Source organism: Octopus sinensis, linkage group LG11 (assembly GCF_006345805.1).
Source record: "Octopus sinensis linkage group LG11, ASM634580v1, whole genome shotgun sequence".
Classification (NCBI taxonomy): Eukaryota; Metazoa; Mollusca; class Cephalopoda; order Octopoda; family Octopodidae; genus Octopus; species Octopus sinensis.
The window spans coordinates 62814486-62833008 of record NC_043007.1 but is presented as its reverse complement, the minus strand read 5'-3'; the positions used below and the strand labels follow the sequence as shown (position 1 = coordinate 62833008).

At 34.8% G+C, this 18523-nt stretch overlaps 1 protein-coding gene across 1 annotated transcript in view; it reads left to right on the top strand.

The window, feature by feature from the left end:
* The window catches only part of LOC115217165 (signal recognition particle 9 kDa protein), a 50509-nt gene extending 37307 nt beyond the window's left edge, over positions 1-13202 (top strand). The window contains exons 2-3 of the mRNA XM_029786790.2: positions 2969-3037; positions 12419-13202. Coding sequence (XP_029642650.1) covers positions 2969-3037; positions 12419-12517 — 168 coding nt within the window. The 3' untranslated portion in view covers positions 12518-13202. The remainder of the gene's footprint in view (positions 1-2968; positions 3038-12418) is intronic.
* Positions 13203-18523: the final 5321 nt, after the last annotated feature.

Sequence of the window (18523 nt, the reverse complement as noted above, 5' to 3'; positions counted from 1 at the left end):
CTCTCTCTCTCTCTCTCTCTCTCTCTCTCTCTCTCTCTCTCTCTCTCTCTCTCTCTCTCTCTCTCTCTCTCTCTCTCTCTCTCACACACACACACACACACACACTTTCTCTCTCCAAGTAAAGGGTATGATGTTTGTGTATGAAATGTAATATTGTATGATAGCAAATTATGGGACATAAAATGTGGAGGATGTACGAAAGCTGAAAAAAAAATATGATGAGCATATTTTGTGTACTATTAGTGTGCATGGACAGTGGAGCACAGATGAGCTGAAATAAAAACTGGGTATAAGAAGAATCAACTGTAGTTTTCAAGAGAGAAGACGGAGTCAACTCAAATATCTGATGCATATGAAAAAGGATCATTAGGTAAAGAAGTGCTGAGTGACCCAAATGGAAGGAACCAGCATGAGAGGAAAACAATGGAAAAAGCAAGTGGGAAAAGCTGATCTCAGCAGCTTGAATCTCATAAAGATCACAAAAGATCTGAACACATAGCTTTTTTTTTTGCAAGGGAAGATACATCTAACCCATTGCAAGCATAGAAAGTCATTATATTATGACTACTTTTCATGATATGGTAGATTGGGTGGTTTGGTGCAGTTTCAATTAATTTTTATTTGGAGTTATTTCCTCCTAGATGGGTTGAAGGACTAAATCTCATTTATATGTTCCACTTTTGACATGATTTCTACAGTTGGATACCTTTCCTAACACTAACCACCATACAGAATGTAACATGTGCATTTTATATCATCAATACTAAAAATATCTCTCCAGCCAGATGAGAGAAACCACCTGCATTTTCTCTGCTCTCTGTAAAGTAGTTGGCATTATAAAGGGCATCTGGCTATAGAAACCATGCCAAATCAGACTGGAGTTTGGTGCACCGTCCAACCCATGCTAGCATGGACAACAGATTTTAAACGATGATGATGATTCATGTACTACTTTAGAGAGTGTATTATTTTATAATGGAACCAGTACTAGTGAGATTACCTTATGCCCCACAGTGCTAAAGAACCCCCACCATCCTATGAAGATTCTCCCTGTTCAAGGCAGTGAACCAAAAGGGTAAGTAGAAGAGAGATTGATGGCAAAAGGGAGAAACAAGTTACTTGTATGAGCGAATGACTGAAGGGAGAGTAATGTATGAATGATAGTATTAGAGGGAGTAATGGAAGAGAGGCAATGGTAGCAGCTACATGCTTGCTGCTGTGAGAGAGTGATAGATGTCAATAAAAAAAATTACCTAAAGTAGAGGATTTGATGGTTGTGAACACAGAAAAGGTGATGGCTGAGTGTGTCAGATGTAAAATAGGTTGATGTTTCCTTTATATATGAGTGGCAACATGGTGCAATGAATAAGTAAGAGGGTTGAGTGTCAGAGAGATGCAAAGGCTGGACAGGTCCAGTGTAGTCCCTAGTTACATGGACAAAATGGTAGTGTGGAAAGGAGAGATTTACTGTCATTCCTTGTTACACAGGCAATATGATACAGTAACTAGGAAAGAATGTTTGTGATGAAGAGATGAGAGGATACCAAATAAGTGTGGGGACAGTTGATGGAAGGTTAACAGGAATATATTAGGCAAGTAACCCAAATGTAGATCTGTATATTTTTCTACCTCCTTTTTTATTTTTATTTTATTATATTGTTTTGCTTTGCTTGCATAGTTGAGTAGGTCTTCTCTTGCACCATGTGTTGCCAATTGCCATGGTCTTTTGACATTTTTTTGTGAGGCTCAGCATTCTCAGATTACTTTGTTCCATATCTTTCTAGGTTCCTCTCTTCCACAGATTCCATCCACTTTGATTGCTCAGCGCTGTTTTATATCATCCTGCATACACATCATACACCTGTATCAATGCAGTTTTTTTTCTTGCACATTACACCTGATTCCTCATACATCTGGTTTTTATCTCTACTTGTTTGTGCTCCATTGTCCTTGAACACTACTATCATATATCCAACAAATCATGTTTGCTTCATTTCTTTCTAGTCCTTGCAACAAGGCCTCAATATCATGCAACATCGCATTCTGTACACAAGCATAATATAATCTGCACTGAACTTTGAAAGAAAAACCTTTTGTTATCTACAGAGGCAATAGAGCCTTAAATTGTCAAAACCATTTTTAATCTGGTTACTATACTTTTGAAACTCTCACTTTCACAGCTAATTAGGTCACCAAAGTAACAAAAGTTATCAACTTTTTGAAAATCTATATTACTGATCTTAACACTTACTACACTTACACATCTGTTGCATATAAAATCTTTCTTCTCCATTAGCCTACCTGTGTGATACTACTACACCTCTTATGTGTCCATTGTTTACACTGGGTACACTATAGAATTTCAACCTCTTCTTTTTTCTGCATATTGAGCATGGCCATTTCCTACATGTGTCCATGCACACACAAACACGCACATATAAGAGTTGTTGCTGACTAAGACGAAGGGTGTCAGATTAGCAGGCAAAAGTTTTTGCTAAAATTGTAATTTTTAATCTCATTCAACCTAGTGTAGCTCACAGTATTCATACAATGTATCAGCAATAAGTTAGGTACACTGTGTGAAGTGACTGTCTTCAATGTTGCCCCTCTGACCAAAATATGGAACTGACACACTGTTCTCTTGTAGAGTTTGAACTTGAAAAATGTAGTGCCAAACTAGATAACCTTAAAATTCTCTACTCTTTACCATATGCATTAGATCTAGTTATCAGGTCTACACACACATGCACGCACACACACACATGCACACACACACACACACACACACGGTGATGTCAAAGACAAACCTTTTATCTTCTAATGTCAGCTAAAACATAGTTGGTGTATTCTAGCTATATATTCTGTCACTGATAGTCTTACTCCATTCAGTCTTTTAATTCACCTCCTCCTACTCTTATTATGAATTACTTTTATATTTATCTTGATTTTTGTTTTCTATCCATTTCAGTGTCGATTCGTCATAAAATATCGTCATTGCGATGGTGTTTTAAAGGTGAAGCTAACAGATGACTCAGTGGTAATATTCATTTTGTTGCTACCTACTTTACTCAATTCAATACTTGGTTATTTTCTCTCTCAGAGTCATTTCCATCATTTTTTTAATGCTCTTATTGTTTCTTTTTTTCTTTTGTATTTGTTGATTCATGTATTCGCTTCTTCCTCCACATCATCATCATCATTATCCAAGGAACATAGCCGGCATGATCAATACAAGAAGGAACGAAATACCTTACAGTATTATATTATCCCTCTTTGTTTTCCACCAAGGCTGACTTTGCCTTTCATCCTTCTGAAGCAAATAAAATAAATACCAGTAAAGTATTGGGTTGATTCCTGAAATTGTTCTTCCTCCCAAAAAGAAAATGTTTGTGACCTTGTACCTACGTTAGAAATAATTACCATTGTTATTCTCAGGTTTTGAAAATATTGATTACGCTCTTCCCTGTCAACAAATGTCATTGTGTCTGTGAAATAGATCCCTATTGTTGCAAAGTGAGAGCGGTCTGAATGCCATAACATCCTGTCATTTCTTCTCTGGTATGAAAGCCAAATAAGTTGTAGATGAAGGCAACAGCTTAGCTAGGAAGTATACTGCAAGTTAACTCTGTCCTTTACCTGCTCAAGGTGACGGGAGTGACTGTTTAGTTCTGTTCAACTAGCAGATCACAAGGTTGAATAAGTATAGTCAGATCAGTAGCATATCATGAGGATGTGCCTTTCTATAGGTATAGGCGTGTGGTAAAAAGTTTGCTTCCCAATCACATCGTTCCAGGTTCAGTCTAACTGCGTAACACCTTGGGAAAGTGTCTTCTACTATAGCCTCAAGCTGACCAAAGCCTTGTGAGTGGATTTGGTAGATGGAAGTTGAAAGAAGCTTGTTATATATATATATATCTTTGTGTCTGTGTTTGTCCCTCACCACCACTTGACAACCAGTGTTGGTGTGTTTACTTCCTTGTGACTGGTTCGTCAAAAGTGACTGCTAGAGTAAGTATCAAACATAAAACAAACAAAAAAAAATAATAAATACTGAGGTTGATTCATTCAACTAAAATTTCAAGGTGGTGCCCCAGCATGGCTGCAGTCTAATGACTGAAGCAAGTAAAAGATAAAAGAGAAACCATCCCGTTTATATTCACAACAGGAAGGAAGAAATGATGTAACAGTAGTTTGGTTTCATTGCCTACATCATCATTATCATCATCTACCTTTCTATTAAGCCTAAACTAGAAAACTGAATCAGCTCTGTTATTGTTTGTTTTTGGCATATATTAGATTTTTATTGATTTATTTATTTTGTTAATTTTTTAATGAATACATTGAATAGTTTTCAATTTAATTCTCCAGTAAAGTTACAGTTTTAAAACTTTATCTTATCTCTAACATATCATATCATTAATAACCAGTTATTCATAAATGGTTAACTTCTTCCATATTCTCTGATTAAGGAACATTACACTCAGCTTCTTTTAATGAACAAAAATGGTTGTGGTGTTGGTGGTGGCGATGATAGAGATGGAGGCATTTGCATTAATATCTTTAGTTGTTATTGTTCCTTTCCTAAGTCACTGCTGCTGCTTCTAGGGCTTATACCCAAAGTACCTATTTCTAGTGCCTTCTCTGCTTTGAAACAGATGTGTCTAGCGATGGAGTTTGATTTTAGTTATCAGCAAACATCTAAATATCTTTACTTTTGCTTTCCTTTACACCCAACCCATCATCTCTTATCTTACTCATAAAGACAAAAAATTGTCAGCACCTACTTTAATTTTTATTTTTGTTTTGTTCTAGGGTTTTTTTCTTACATCCTAAGGTTTATATATATATATATATATATATATATATATATATATATATATAAATCAACTCTCTAGTGCCAAACTTCATCCAGATGAAATTGTTTACATTCCTCTTTACTATATCATCTGAAGGGATAAGCCTATAACCCTTTCATGCATGAATAAAAAGATATCACCAAACTAGGATACACTCTTTGGAATGTTAAACTTTGTGGGTCATATCACAGACTTTAAAAGGCAAAGAAAACTTCATTATTCTCATTCAGGATATTGTTGCAGTTGTTCTATAACAGTTCTCATATTTTAAATTTCATTTTTATTGTTGCTATTGGTAGGACATAATGTTTACAACGTGTTGGGTACATAATGCTTACAATATGTAACATTGCTAATCTGTGGCAGTTGTGAAACATTAACTTTAGAAATCACACTTTTATTGCTATCAACCTAGTCTTGGATAACAATGTATTATGACAACCACTCCCACAAGACTCATACTTTCCCAACCATAAACATATGCACATTTAAACAACCTTTAAGCTTAGTCCTAGTTTTAAGTGTTGATTGAAGTATATGATATTGTTAATAAAAATTCATTGAAAATAAGTAATGTGCATATAATTAAACCCCAAAATATTGAATATTGTTAGTCATTTTGGTCTCTAAACACAATTGTTAGTCACATCATATTCCTTTTTAATAATCAGTTGTATCAAAGTTTTACATTGTATTACATTGGTGACCTATTCATTCAAACTCCTGTACCTATAATAATGCACAGGCATAGCTGTGTGGTTAAGAAGTTTTCTTCCCAACTATATGGTTTGAGATTCATGTTTCACTGCATGACATCTTGAGCAAGTGTAACAGGGGAGATTTGGCAACAGGAAGGGCATATAACTGTAGCAGATCTGCCTTGGCGATTTCTATCCTACTCATGCAAGCATGAAATAGTGGCTGTTAAAATGATGCTGATGATGATGCAATTAAACTGTCCCTAGTCCTTTAATAATTTGCAGCACTGTTTCAACACATAAACTCAACTAGATCTCTTGCCAAGCATGTGAGCAAATGAATAAACTCTAGAAATAATAGCAATTGTATTTTGAAATAGTGCGATGTTTCTCTACATGAAGATTAATTATTAACGATTAGATTGTAATGCTTGATGATATTGAACATTATGCTCATTTAGCCTAATTCTTTGTGTGATATTGCTGTAAATAAATTAAACAGTTGATAACTTGGTAGTAGATTATGGAGCTTTACATATTATGAAAGCTGTGGAAACAGTTGTACTCCAACACCTGAATGTATTCATTTTCATTCATTCACCACTTAATGCTTTTAAGCACACACAGCCAGACTGATGATTCTATACTGAAAGCTTACCATTATGTAATCTATTTTAAATGTAAGGTAACCAAGATGTGGTCAGTCCATCTTGTTTTCTTTTTCTCTGCAGTCATCTATATGACAAATACTTTTAGAACTACAAACACATGTAACGACTGTTTCTGACATTTTCAGCTTCTTATATTATACAAAACTTGTCAACTTCCATTTTGCTCTTCTTTGTATTTCAACATTGAGTTTATATCCTGCATATAGAATATCCAGTAGCCTAAATATGCAGTGGTAATGAACTACTGGTATGTTGTGGAGAAAAATCTTTGTCATTGGCCAAGTTTCACTGTCATAAAGTAGCATGCACTACTGAAAATCAAGATAGACAATGATATAGATAATGAGCTTGGAAGATGAAGTAACTTTTTTGTCTCCAGAGCAGCAACAGTAGAGACCAATAAGTATGGTGACTTACTTGTACTTGTGGCAACATTCACCCTGGGCGGGTTGAATCGGCTTCTTCTACCACCCTCGAGGCATCTCGAACCATGGCAGCCCACGCACAACGATCCAGCGCCAGTTCACTGGAGATAGCGAGCCAGTCACGGTTTCATCAGTGCAGGCCGACCACCCACAGACCTGTGAGCACGGAGAGGTCCTCCTTGATCGTCGTAGCCCAGGTCTTCAGCTGCCCATTAGGTTCTGTAGACACATTATCTTCATGTTGGTTGAACTCACTTATCTCCAGGCTATACCCAGACAAAATTGAACTGAAATGTCAGATTTACTAGTAATAACTGGGTGGATTATTGACTATTTTTAGAATTCTCCTCATGCAGAAAATGACAGAATATGAACTGTCAAACTTTTGAGTCATAATCCAAACCACTATTGATTTGCTTATACATCTACCCATCTTCTCTACCCACTATTCCCAGGAAGATCATGGAGGAAGGGTCTTCAGACACCTCCCCCTTAGGATCCTATCAAAAGCAACTTTTTTCACTTGGCAGTGAGCCCATTCAGTGCATACTAGTGCTCACCATCTGATGAACCCAATAGCATCATATTGTCTGCAAATATCAACTGACCAACCCTTTGTCCACCAACTGTGATACCACTTTGACAATGGTTGTGTATGTCAATCCACTTCATAAAAATTATGAAAAGGAAAGGTCAACACCCATATTGAAAGGTTTCGACATAGTACCATTGACTTGAACACAAACATTTGGATATTTGTATACGGACTTCACAGCAACCAAAAGTTGTCTATTTATCCCATACTCCTGCAAAACCCTCCATAGCATTCCTGCAGCATATGGTTGTATGCCTTTTTGAGGTCTACAAAATGATATTCCCACTTTCTCAAAGACTTGCCATTGAGTTAATATCTTGTCAGTTGTGCTGCATCCAGGATGGAAGCCACACTGTTCTTCAGTTAGCTTGGGCTTGACAGTTTCCCTACATTTGTTTATGAGACACCTAGTGTAGTCTTTATCAGAGAGGCTCAACAAGTACATCCCACTATAATTAGAGTACTCTTTCTCCTCTTTTAAAAATAGAGATTATCGTCTTGCCTTTTTTTTTTCAAAATAAACATATTAAATAAACAGAAACAAGCTCCACCAGTCAATTACAATCACATTTTAATGACATAAAGTCAGATCACTATGTAAATTAATAATTGTGCATAGTGATATGAAATTATTGTAACATGACAATATTAATGATAATTTAATAGCTAACATTAAACTTCAGAAAATTCTATGAATTTTCAATTTCTGTAAATGCTCAAATTTTGGTGGTTGTTACTTGCCAGTGGCTCAATAATATGAAAGTATGTGTTTGTTCTTTAGTGCATAAATAACTTCACAATAAAAATTGTTACTGGTGCACTACAAATAAAGCGACAAATAATCAAATACAATAAGATTTAGCAATATATCCTTTGCTCTAATTTATTTGTCATTAGTTCAAAGCAACTTTTCTCTCTATCATTGCTTTTTGTCGATTTTTTTCCATGTTTGCATGGACTTTTTTCAACTTAGCAACTCACTAAATGTTGCAGTCCCCTGTCATCTTTCTGAAGTTCAGTTTCTTCAGATTATCCTTCATCACTTCTTTCCATGTCTTCTTTGCTCTTCTTGGTACTTAATACTTAATTCCATGTATTGTTCTACCTCAGATACTTTTTTAATTCTGAAAAATATTTTACTTAATACTGAATCATGCAGTGTTTTTGATGCTAAGCTATCAAGACATCAGTTCCTATCCGATGAATAAAGTTATCAACGTTATTTGAAATAGTGTTCTGAAGTTGTCTAATGTTTAGTTGAGAGAGTGCATCAACATGAGGAATGGATTTTCCTTTAACATAAGTAATATCGGTTTCAAATTTTGGCTCAAGGTCAGCAGTTTTGGGGGAGGACATAAGTTGGTTACATTGACCCTAGTTTTCAACTGGTACTTTTTTTTATCAAACCTGAAAGTTGACATTGGAATTTGAACCCAGAATGCAATGACAGACAAAATGCTGCAAAGAATCTTGCCTAGTTAAACAATTCTGCCAGCTCACTGATTTTTTAACAGAAGTAATATAAAAATCAAATACTGTTAGCTATATGACCCACTTTAGTATTCTGAAATCTTTGAAATATTTTACTTGATAGGAAATTCATTCTTGTTTTGACCATAGACCTTTTGAAATCACTTTAATCAATACAAGGAACTTCCAGGTACTATTTGTGATCTACACAATTGCTAAAGTTTCACTCTCAATATTTGAATAATTAGCAGTGGTTAACTTCGTTGATAAATATAGTACTGGGTGATCATCCCATGATAAAATTCTAAACATTGTGTGTTCATTAGCTCTGATTGTCAATGTGATATATTACTGGCAGCAAATATACTCCAACAACATTCTCATCAAGTATATTTTTTTAGAATTTCAAATGTCCTTTGCTGAACATATGTCTAACCAAATTCAACATTTTTCTTATTCAGATTCATAGTCAGTTTAATCATTTCTGAATGTTTTAGCAAATACTGACCATAAAAATTTGCCAATCTTTAAAAGGTCTTTCTTATCAGAGGGTGGAGAAACATCTAATATGTTCTGAGCTGAACATTAATCTAAGCAAACATCTTCATTTGAAAAAAGAATAGAAAAAAAATGTTTCCTTTGTATATAATTCTCTGGATGAAATCAGACCTGCATCTTTCAGGCAATCCAACATAATTATGGTCTTCAGTTTTGATTTTTCGTCAATATTGTACCCAAACTTGTCTCAATCCGATAGATTATTTTTTTTATATCATCTTCCATTTTTTTATTGAATGTTGGAAAATGGCACTTGTGGTTTTCATGCCATGTAACATACTTGTCCATCTCAAGAAACAAGAAGGGCTGTTATTGGTAGTGATATCTTAGAAATCATCTATTGTTGTATGGAGTTCACCCATGTATCAAATGACATGTTTCTCAGCTGTACTTATTCCAGTAGTCTTGATTTATGGAAAGTTTGGTAAATGCCTTCAATAGTCTCATTTATATTAATTCTTCTTTTATACTTTGGTCACTTTGGCCAATGTTATCAAACTCACAATATCAAGTTGTTACAAACATGGCGCAAAAACTTTGCAATGGGCTCAGACAATTCTTGACACTTGTGTTCAGCAATGACCAGTTTCTTTGTAAGCCACATATTCTTCATTATAATCATATGTATTTTGCTGAGCACATGTCCCCCAGCTCTTTCAGATGAACCATTAGCAATGTCTTCAGTATAGTTGTGATATCAGCTTTCAGTATAAAATATGTGTCTGTTCTCCCTTTTGGACCATCATGCAATTTCTTTGTTCTTGAGGAGGCAAAAACCATTCTAACCATGTGTCAACTAAGTCAGGATCAGTCAGCATCAGTTCACATTCTATTGAATATGCCATCTGTTAATTAGTCACAAAGAAAGTTTATATCTATACCAAGAAATACTTCAACAGGAAACAGTTATTAACAAAGAATGACACATAACTGAAGGATCAATGTGGAGTACTCCATCTTATCAAATTCTACGCCTTCCTGTCTTTATGAGTATATACCACTGATTATAACTTGCACCATTTAAAAGCATGTATAAACCATCCTATTGCTTCAAAAGATCTTTTCTCTTGATTGGCTACATGAAACTCTAAGTAGCAGTTTGTAAAGATTTTTGGCTTCAATAGAATAATACTATATTTTTCTCTACCTTTGATATTTGAATGCTATTTTCTTCAACTTGTTTTGCACCTATATACCAGCATGTGTATGTGTAAGAAAGAATTTGTTCATGACAGCAGTTTCATATTCCACTATAACATCTCTCATAACTTCACTGTTGAATCAGACCAGAGAGCTGACCATTGAAGAAATGTCAGTCAGCGAGTATTAATAGAAAACACTATAAATTACATAGTATTTCCTATGAGATGAACTAGATTCTTCTTTACTATATTGATGAAACTATATACCAGATATAACATTCCCATATAAAATTTTCAGATGACAGTGAAGGAAGGGTGACAGAGCAGTTTTAGTTTCTCACTAAGATGTTTTCTAAACAAACAGCTGTCACTATTAATTTCACAAGTGCTCTACATTATCCAAATCAAAACAAAGTCAGAGAGATAAATCTCTCCAGAAAAAAAGAGTCATATATTATCTATATTTGTAATCCATTCAACCCTTTTCACCAATGCCAAAAGTTTTTCTTTCAAGAAAATCAAAGGCAAAAACATCTCATATATCCACTTTAATTGCCTGTTTCTTTAGTCATGTAGCTGTTCACATATTTTACTTTTGAATAGTACGGTCTGTCCAAACTATTAATGTCAACTTTTGTATGACTGCCAACACTGCATTTGATCAGTGAGTTCATTCAAAATGTACATTTGTAGAATTGGTGTCCTACTTCTACTTATAAAACATATCTTTAACTCAATTTCAATGATTTTACACTTCAGTTCACTTATGTGTGTTGATTGTTCCATCTTCACAGATGATTGCCATCTCTCTGAGCTTCCTTGTTGTCAATGGCATTTCTGACCTTCTGTCTATGACCTGTCAGATGACTATGCAGTCGCACTGCAGTTCTGCATACCAATGAAGCATAGGTGACAGACAAAAGTTGTAACTTCCACTAGATTGATTGGGTCACTTTGTGAGATATGATTCTATGTGAACCTTTCCAACACACTACATACATTGAATCATCTGGTTTAGGAGGGAGGATGTTGCATACAGCTGATTTTTCATAGGGCTTCAAGTGGTTGATACACCCAGCCTTAAAAAGAAGTGCACAGCAATGCATTTCATGCCTCTAGCACTTTGTGTTCTCACTGATGTTCTAGTCACAGCCTCTCTTAAGACTTCTGTGCTCAAGTTATCCTCTCTTTAAAAGTTTTACAACCTTCCCTTATGGGTACCTTTAGTAGTGTCCACTTGTTGTAAACTTGAAATGTAATTAGATGAAATGCAACAATAGGAAGGATTACATTTCTGAAAAGGTCATATTACTCAAACAGTTATGTATCTCAGAAATAAGTGATTTTTCTGTATTTTAGAATTCTTCACTCAGAAATGTTTGTCTTGCATTTGGAATAGATCTGCTAGCATGGGTAAAACAGTTTGATTGGAGCTGGTAAGCTGGGGAGCTTCACTGGGCTCCAGTCTGTTTTGGCTTGGTTTCTATGGCTGGATGCCCTTCCTAATGCTAATGACTTCAAAGAATGTACTGGGTGCCATTTACATGCCCCTGGCATGAGTGCCTTTTATGTGTTACTGGCACTGGTGCCTTTTAATGTGTCACTGGCACAAGTGCCTTTTAACGTGTCTCTAGCACGGGTGCCTTTTATATGTCACCAGCACGGGTGCCTTTCACATGTCACCATAAGGCTTCAAATTTCCAGTAGGATTTTTTTTTTGTGAACTTCATAACATTCTTGGGGTCATTACCAATGTTAGTGAAGTAATTACACATATGGGACATTTGTTGACTACGTTGAACAACAGCTTACTTCCTGTATCATATTTGTTATGACTTAAGTGTTCAATTTTGCTCTATAAATACTTTTATATTTTTCCTTTTGTCATTGGGCATATTTTTCCTCTAATTTATTAAGTATATCTTAGAAGATACAGATTTCATTATTGCCCAATTTTCCTTTGCCTCCATACTAATCACCAATCTTTTTCTTTTTTTTTTCAGTGTGTACAATATAAAACAGAACATGCTCAGGACATAAAGAGACTGGAGAAATTAACAAATCAATTAATGAGGCATATGGCTTTAAAAGAAGGAAAATAGCTGCTATAAAGGAACCATGCTGCCTTTGTTTTGAGATCTTGATTTGTACAAATTGCAAAGAAGCAACTTTTTTAATGGGTGCTCTGGGAGAGGTGTCAAGGAGATATTTTCTTTTTTTTTTTTAAGCATTTACTTTTCTTTCCCTTTCTTTATGTTATAATTTTTTTTTGTAGTTATTCAAAAATATTTTCATTTGGAAATTATCTAGTCTTTTCACAATCATGAAAACATTTTCATCTTCAACAAGTGTTGAAAACCAAAAATGAAACAAAGTAAAAGAAAATGAAGCAAATAAGTTAAAATTCTGAAGCTATTCTGCAATAATTTTTATATGTAAAAATTAATTTTTTTTATATATAAAATTTTTCTTCCATTTACAATTCTGTCCTTATACTTTAACCAGATTTGCATCCAGCAACTAAACTAAAATTGTGGTAAAAAAAAAAATCATAAATAATGGTAATAAAAAATACTGATGGTATATTACCTGAAAATAATCAGTTTGTTAAACTTTTCCTTATTTAAAAAAAAAAAGACATGATATTTTAAAAACATTCTGGAATGAGAAAATCATTTCATCAATTGTTTTCCTCTTCTGCAACATGAATCAATTCTCAAAAGGATGATTGAATGATTGTTTTGTATCATGCAACCACAAAATAAAGATTCCATCATTTTATCATTATTGTCATATTATTTCTGCTTCTTTTTTTTCTCCTCTCCCCTCTTCCTTTGTAATATACCTTTCTCCAGTTTTATCAGATATGATCCAGTAAAATCATTTCAATTATTTCCACTGAAAAAGGTAAATTCTTGTTACCCATCGAAACACATTCATGTAGTGACTGCATTGAGAATATACTGGATTGATTTAGCCATTGTTTTATTCCACATGACTCAGAAAAGATTTGGACTCAGCATTGCAAGCTAACAAATTACTTCTCAGTTGCTGTATTAACTCATATGCTGAAAGTCTCTCTATGTGGATGCTTGACCTGCTAGATATAGCAACCACATCTACAAATTAAAGTAGACATTAGATCATGTAATCACAGATTAACAAAATAGTCAAATGGTTACAGCTGGAATTTTATTGATTAAAGGTATGCTTGATTAGGGTTGATGGAGGATAAAAACAACCTGTTTTGTAGGTAAGTGGCTGCTCCCTTGAGATTTAAAACTAGTTGTCAAGGATGCAATGTAGTATTAGTGAGTGTGCATAAACTGTCAGTTCTTCTATTGGTAAGCCAACATTAACACTTTAGCATATCCAGCCATATCCAGCCTGAATATTTTACCTGTTTTATGTTCACACTGGTCATATCTAGCCTCTCACATCTACCTTACAATGTCATTGTAAAAATAAACAATCACATCATTTAAATCTTATCATTATGAAATAATGCATGATTAATTCAAAGCAATTTTAATGATTTTGCATTACATTTGGCTGAGTAATCTAAACACTAAAGGGTTAAAAGGTAAGTCAACATTGTGAAGGTGCATGGCTCAATGGTTAAAGCATCGAGTTCCTGGCTCAGGCTGTGTGTTGTGTTCTTGAGCATGACACTTTATTTTATGTTGCTCTGGTTCACTCATCTGTAGAAATGAGTTGTAACATCACTGGTGCCAAGCAGTATCAGCCATTGCCTTTCCCTTGGATAACATTGCTGGCATGGAAAGGAGAGGCTGGTAAGCATGGGCAACTGCTGGTCTTCCATAAACAACCTTACCTGGACTTGTGCAATGTTCACTTTTCCATGCTTGTATAAGTTAGGCAGAATTTGTTAAAACAAATTTTCTGTAGCCAGATGCCCTTCTTATCACCAACTCTCACCTGTTTTCGACCAAGCTGATATTTCCCCATGGTCAGGTATTTTTTTATGCATGATAAGAAATGGACACCACTTGAATGATAGCGGCACTTATTTACAACTATCACACTATACCATAACAAAGAGGCATACATGCACAAACACACACACACACACACATATGAGTTTCTGTCGGATTCCATTTACTAAATGCACAAATACACTCTCAAGGATTTAGTCAGCCTAGAATTGTTGTAGAAGCCCAAGGTGCCAAGCACTGGGACTGAACCAGAAACCATGTAGCTGGGAAGCAAACTTCATCACACAGCCATACCTACTCATATTCATGCCTGTAAAATCCTGAAGCATGAAACCCAAATATTTTATAATACTTCACTGATCAATTACACACCAGTCATACCATTATATAGAAAGTTAGATATCTAACATATTGGGAAGGGAGCTAATCAATTAGATCGACCCCCAGTATGCAACTGGTCCTTAATTTATCAACCCTGAAAGAATGAAAGGCAAAGTCAATCTCGGTGGAATTTGAACTCAGGATGTAAAGACAGATGAAATCCCACTAATCACTTCACCTAGTGTACTAACATTCCTGCCAGCTTGCCACCTTAACATTTATATGTATTGTACGTAGAATCATCGAATGTGAGGCAGTAAAGATGTATAGAGTATAATCAGGAGAAGAGGACCAGGATTCTCCTTGACTCATTGTTGTGGATGATCCTCTCCAGGTTAATGTCTACTGAAAATGTGGGTAGAGTAGGAACCAGGGATGATGTTTGAATACTTAAAGTGGATTCTACTAAATATACCCATTGATCAGGTGGTAGTGTTAAAACTGGGTCGTATTGAGTTTTGGGTGGGTGATCTGTTGTAGAGAAAGGCATGGTGGCACTGGACTTCACTGAACCAACGGAAGAGGAAGCAAATGCATTCAACCTATGATAGAATTATTCAGATGATTTTTTGACTTTTCAAATTATCCAAATGTGAAAGTCTCTCTCTGCCTCTGTTTTTCTCTCTCATACACATGTACTGCCCCCACCACACACATACGCACACCTGATCTTGCCCCCACTGGCTACCACTTCTTCCAGAATTTGGATAACTTTTTGATAGGAAAAAAATTTAATTCTGACAATGCTGTAAAACAAGCCTTCCAAGATTTTATTGATTCAAGATTGCCAGGCTTTTACAGTTCCAGGCAGGATAAGCTATCGCTGAAATGGCAAAAGTGTATTGACGATATGGGTGCGTACTTTGATGAATAAAACTTCCTTGTATTTATAAAACATTAGCAAACTTTTTTTCTTTTCTACAAATTTCATACTTGATGACCTAATATATACGTATTTGAATATATATATATATATATTTATATAAATAGATGAGTGTATTTTTACCTTGTTAACAATTAACACGGAAAAATAAATAAATAGTTACCAGGGCAGCAAAAATCTCACAAGTAAAATGTCGTATTGACGAGTTTTGTTTTTTTCACTTTCCCGAAGAGAAGATTGCATTGTTTATACCATTTATTCTTTTGAATAGTATCAGTGGGATTTTCGAAACATGTGTCGAAAGTAAAAATATTTGTTTACACCTGCGTTAACTCCATTTTTTATTCATATATATTATATATATATATATATATATATATATATATATATATATATACATTATATAAATGGCAATTTCTTTCTGTCTGTTATCATCTTGCTGCTCAAACCAGGGAACCAATCTTCACCAAACTTTGTATACATGTTGAACTAACATCCAATTCAATCATAGGCTAATTGGATTTCAATAAAAATTGATAATGAACTGACTATGGAGATTGGGTTATTACATGATAAAATGAGAGAGGCGCAAAAGTGTTAGGTTTAGGGAAATGTGGCATAATGAGAGTGGCTGATATCAGGTAAGGGAAGGAGACAGGAAGAGATAGACACACACAGGGAATGTGAGAGACAGACAGGGACATTTCCATATATACAAAAGAGAGTTTGTATGTGTGAGTGTGCGTATATGCATATCTTCCTTATGCATTTGAAAACTGAGTTGCCAATTTTGATGTATGGGGTATCAAAACATTCAGTAATCTTACAAAATAAATCTTACAAATAAACTTTATTTTTATTACAAAAATTTTACATTATAATCTTTTCTATAAGTCAACTATCATAAGCATTTTATACCGCAGTGACAACAATGACGATGTCACATTTTCTACATGAGTGTGTACCTTAAAAGACATTTATTTCTCTGTATGTTATGATAAAATACAATCACTCGCTCTCTCTCTCTCTCTCTCTCACACATGCACACATAATACAAAAAAGATGTATGCATATGTATGTGTATATGAAAGATGTATGTGTGTGAGCCAGAGAGAGAGAGAGACCAAGTGGGTGCCACTCACACATACATGACAACATACACCTTCACTCTCTCACGCACATACACGTCCATTTCATATACAGGTACATACATCTTTCACTTTCTCCTCTCATTTTCTGCTCTCACTTCAAAGCAAATGTCACGGTTTCACTTTCTCTTCTCTTTCAATTTCTTCTCTCTTCAAAGCATAAAGAAATAGAAAATTTTTATGGAAATTAATGAATACATTTAAAAACTGAGTTGCCAATTTTGACATATGGGGTATCAAAAGATTCAGTAATCTGTCAGTTAACAAATAAACTTTATTTTCATTTACATATTTGCATTACAAAAATTTGACATTATAATCTGTCTGTAATTCAACTACCCTAAACAACATTTTATACCATGACGATGATGTCATGTTTTCTATATGAGTGTGTACCTTAAAAGACATCCATTTTTCTAAATGTTATGAGGAAATACAATCACTCACTTTCTCTTTCACATGCACATTCACACATACATACAAAAAAGATGTATGCATTTGTATTTATGTACATGTATATGAAAGATAATGTGTGTGAGAGAGCGAGTAAGTGGCACTTACACATACATGTCAACACACACCTTCACTCACTCTCTCTCTCTCTCTTTCTCTCTCTCTCTCTCTCTTTCTCTCTCTCTCTCTCTCTCTCTCTCTCATACACACACACACACACACACATCCATTTCATATACACATACATCTTTCACATTCTCCTCTCTTTCACTTTCTGCTCACTTCAAAGCACAAAGAAATAAAAAAGTATTTTATGGAAATTAACAAACAATCATATTCCATATGATTAAGTTGACAACTTACCTGCTTCAAATGAAAGAATGCCATAAAATAACTTCCTTTGACATACACACCCACACTCTACCTAAAACTTCTATATGAATTATGTTAGTTTTTGCTATGTACACATGCAAAATTACAGCTAAAATCCAATTGAAATCACCTTTTTCTATTCTGTAATTCCTGTTTGTGATGAGTGTATTTAAAAACCTGATCTTCGATATGAATTTAAAAGGAAGTTCTCCAAGGTAATATCCCTCCACCCATTTTTTTGCTAAATTTCTTCTGATTCCTATGTTTTCAATACAGGAGATTAGGATTTCACCCAAAAAACATGTTCTCAATCCTTTAATTTTCTCAATTTCTTCATTTTTTACTTTCTTCAAATATTTCTCTTGGTAATCCATGGAGAAAAACGGAGAGTACAAATCTTTAACATGTGTGTGTGTATCATCATCACCATGACTACCACTACCACCACCTTTAGGCAAGGTGTTGAGTGGAGCATATTTATATCTCTAAGAGAATGGTAGTGAAGAGAATAACAAACTGGACACTATTGGGGTGGGGTGTGCACAAAGGAGTATGAAATGGATAGAGGGAAGAGAAAGGATTTAGTGAGAAAGAGAGGGAAAAAGTTATAAGGTGATAAGACAGTTGTGTAGGTGGAAGGTAATTATGAGTATAAAGGTAAATATGAGTGGAAGGTGTGAGGAAAATGGACAGAGAGGAATTAGGTGAGGGTGGTAAGGATCCTAAGAGTTATTGAAGGAAAGAGAAATGTAGGGTTGTAGAGTGTAGGCTAGAGAGGGAGAGATCAATCTCTAAACAAAGCATTCTGTCAGTTACAGAACTTTCCTGAAAAACTCCCATCAATGAACTGTACCTTGTTATCATCAGGGCCCTCTGTTGGTTACGCTGATGACTGTTCCAGTTGATTCAATCAAC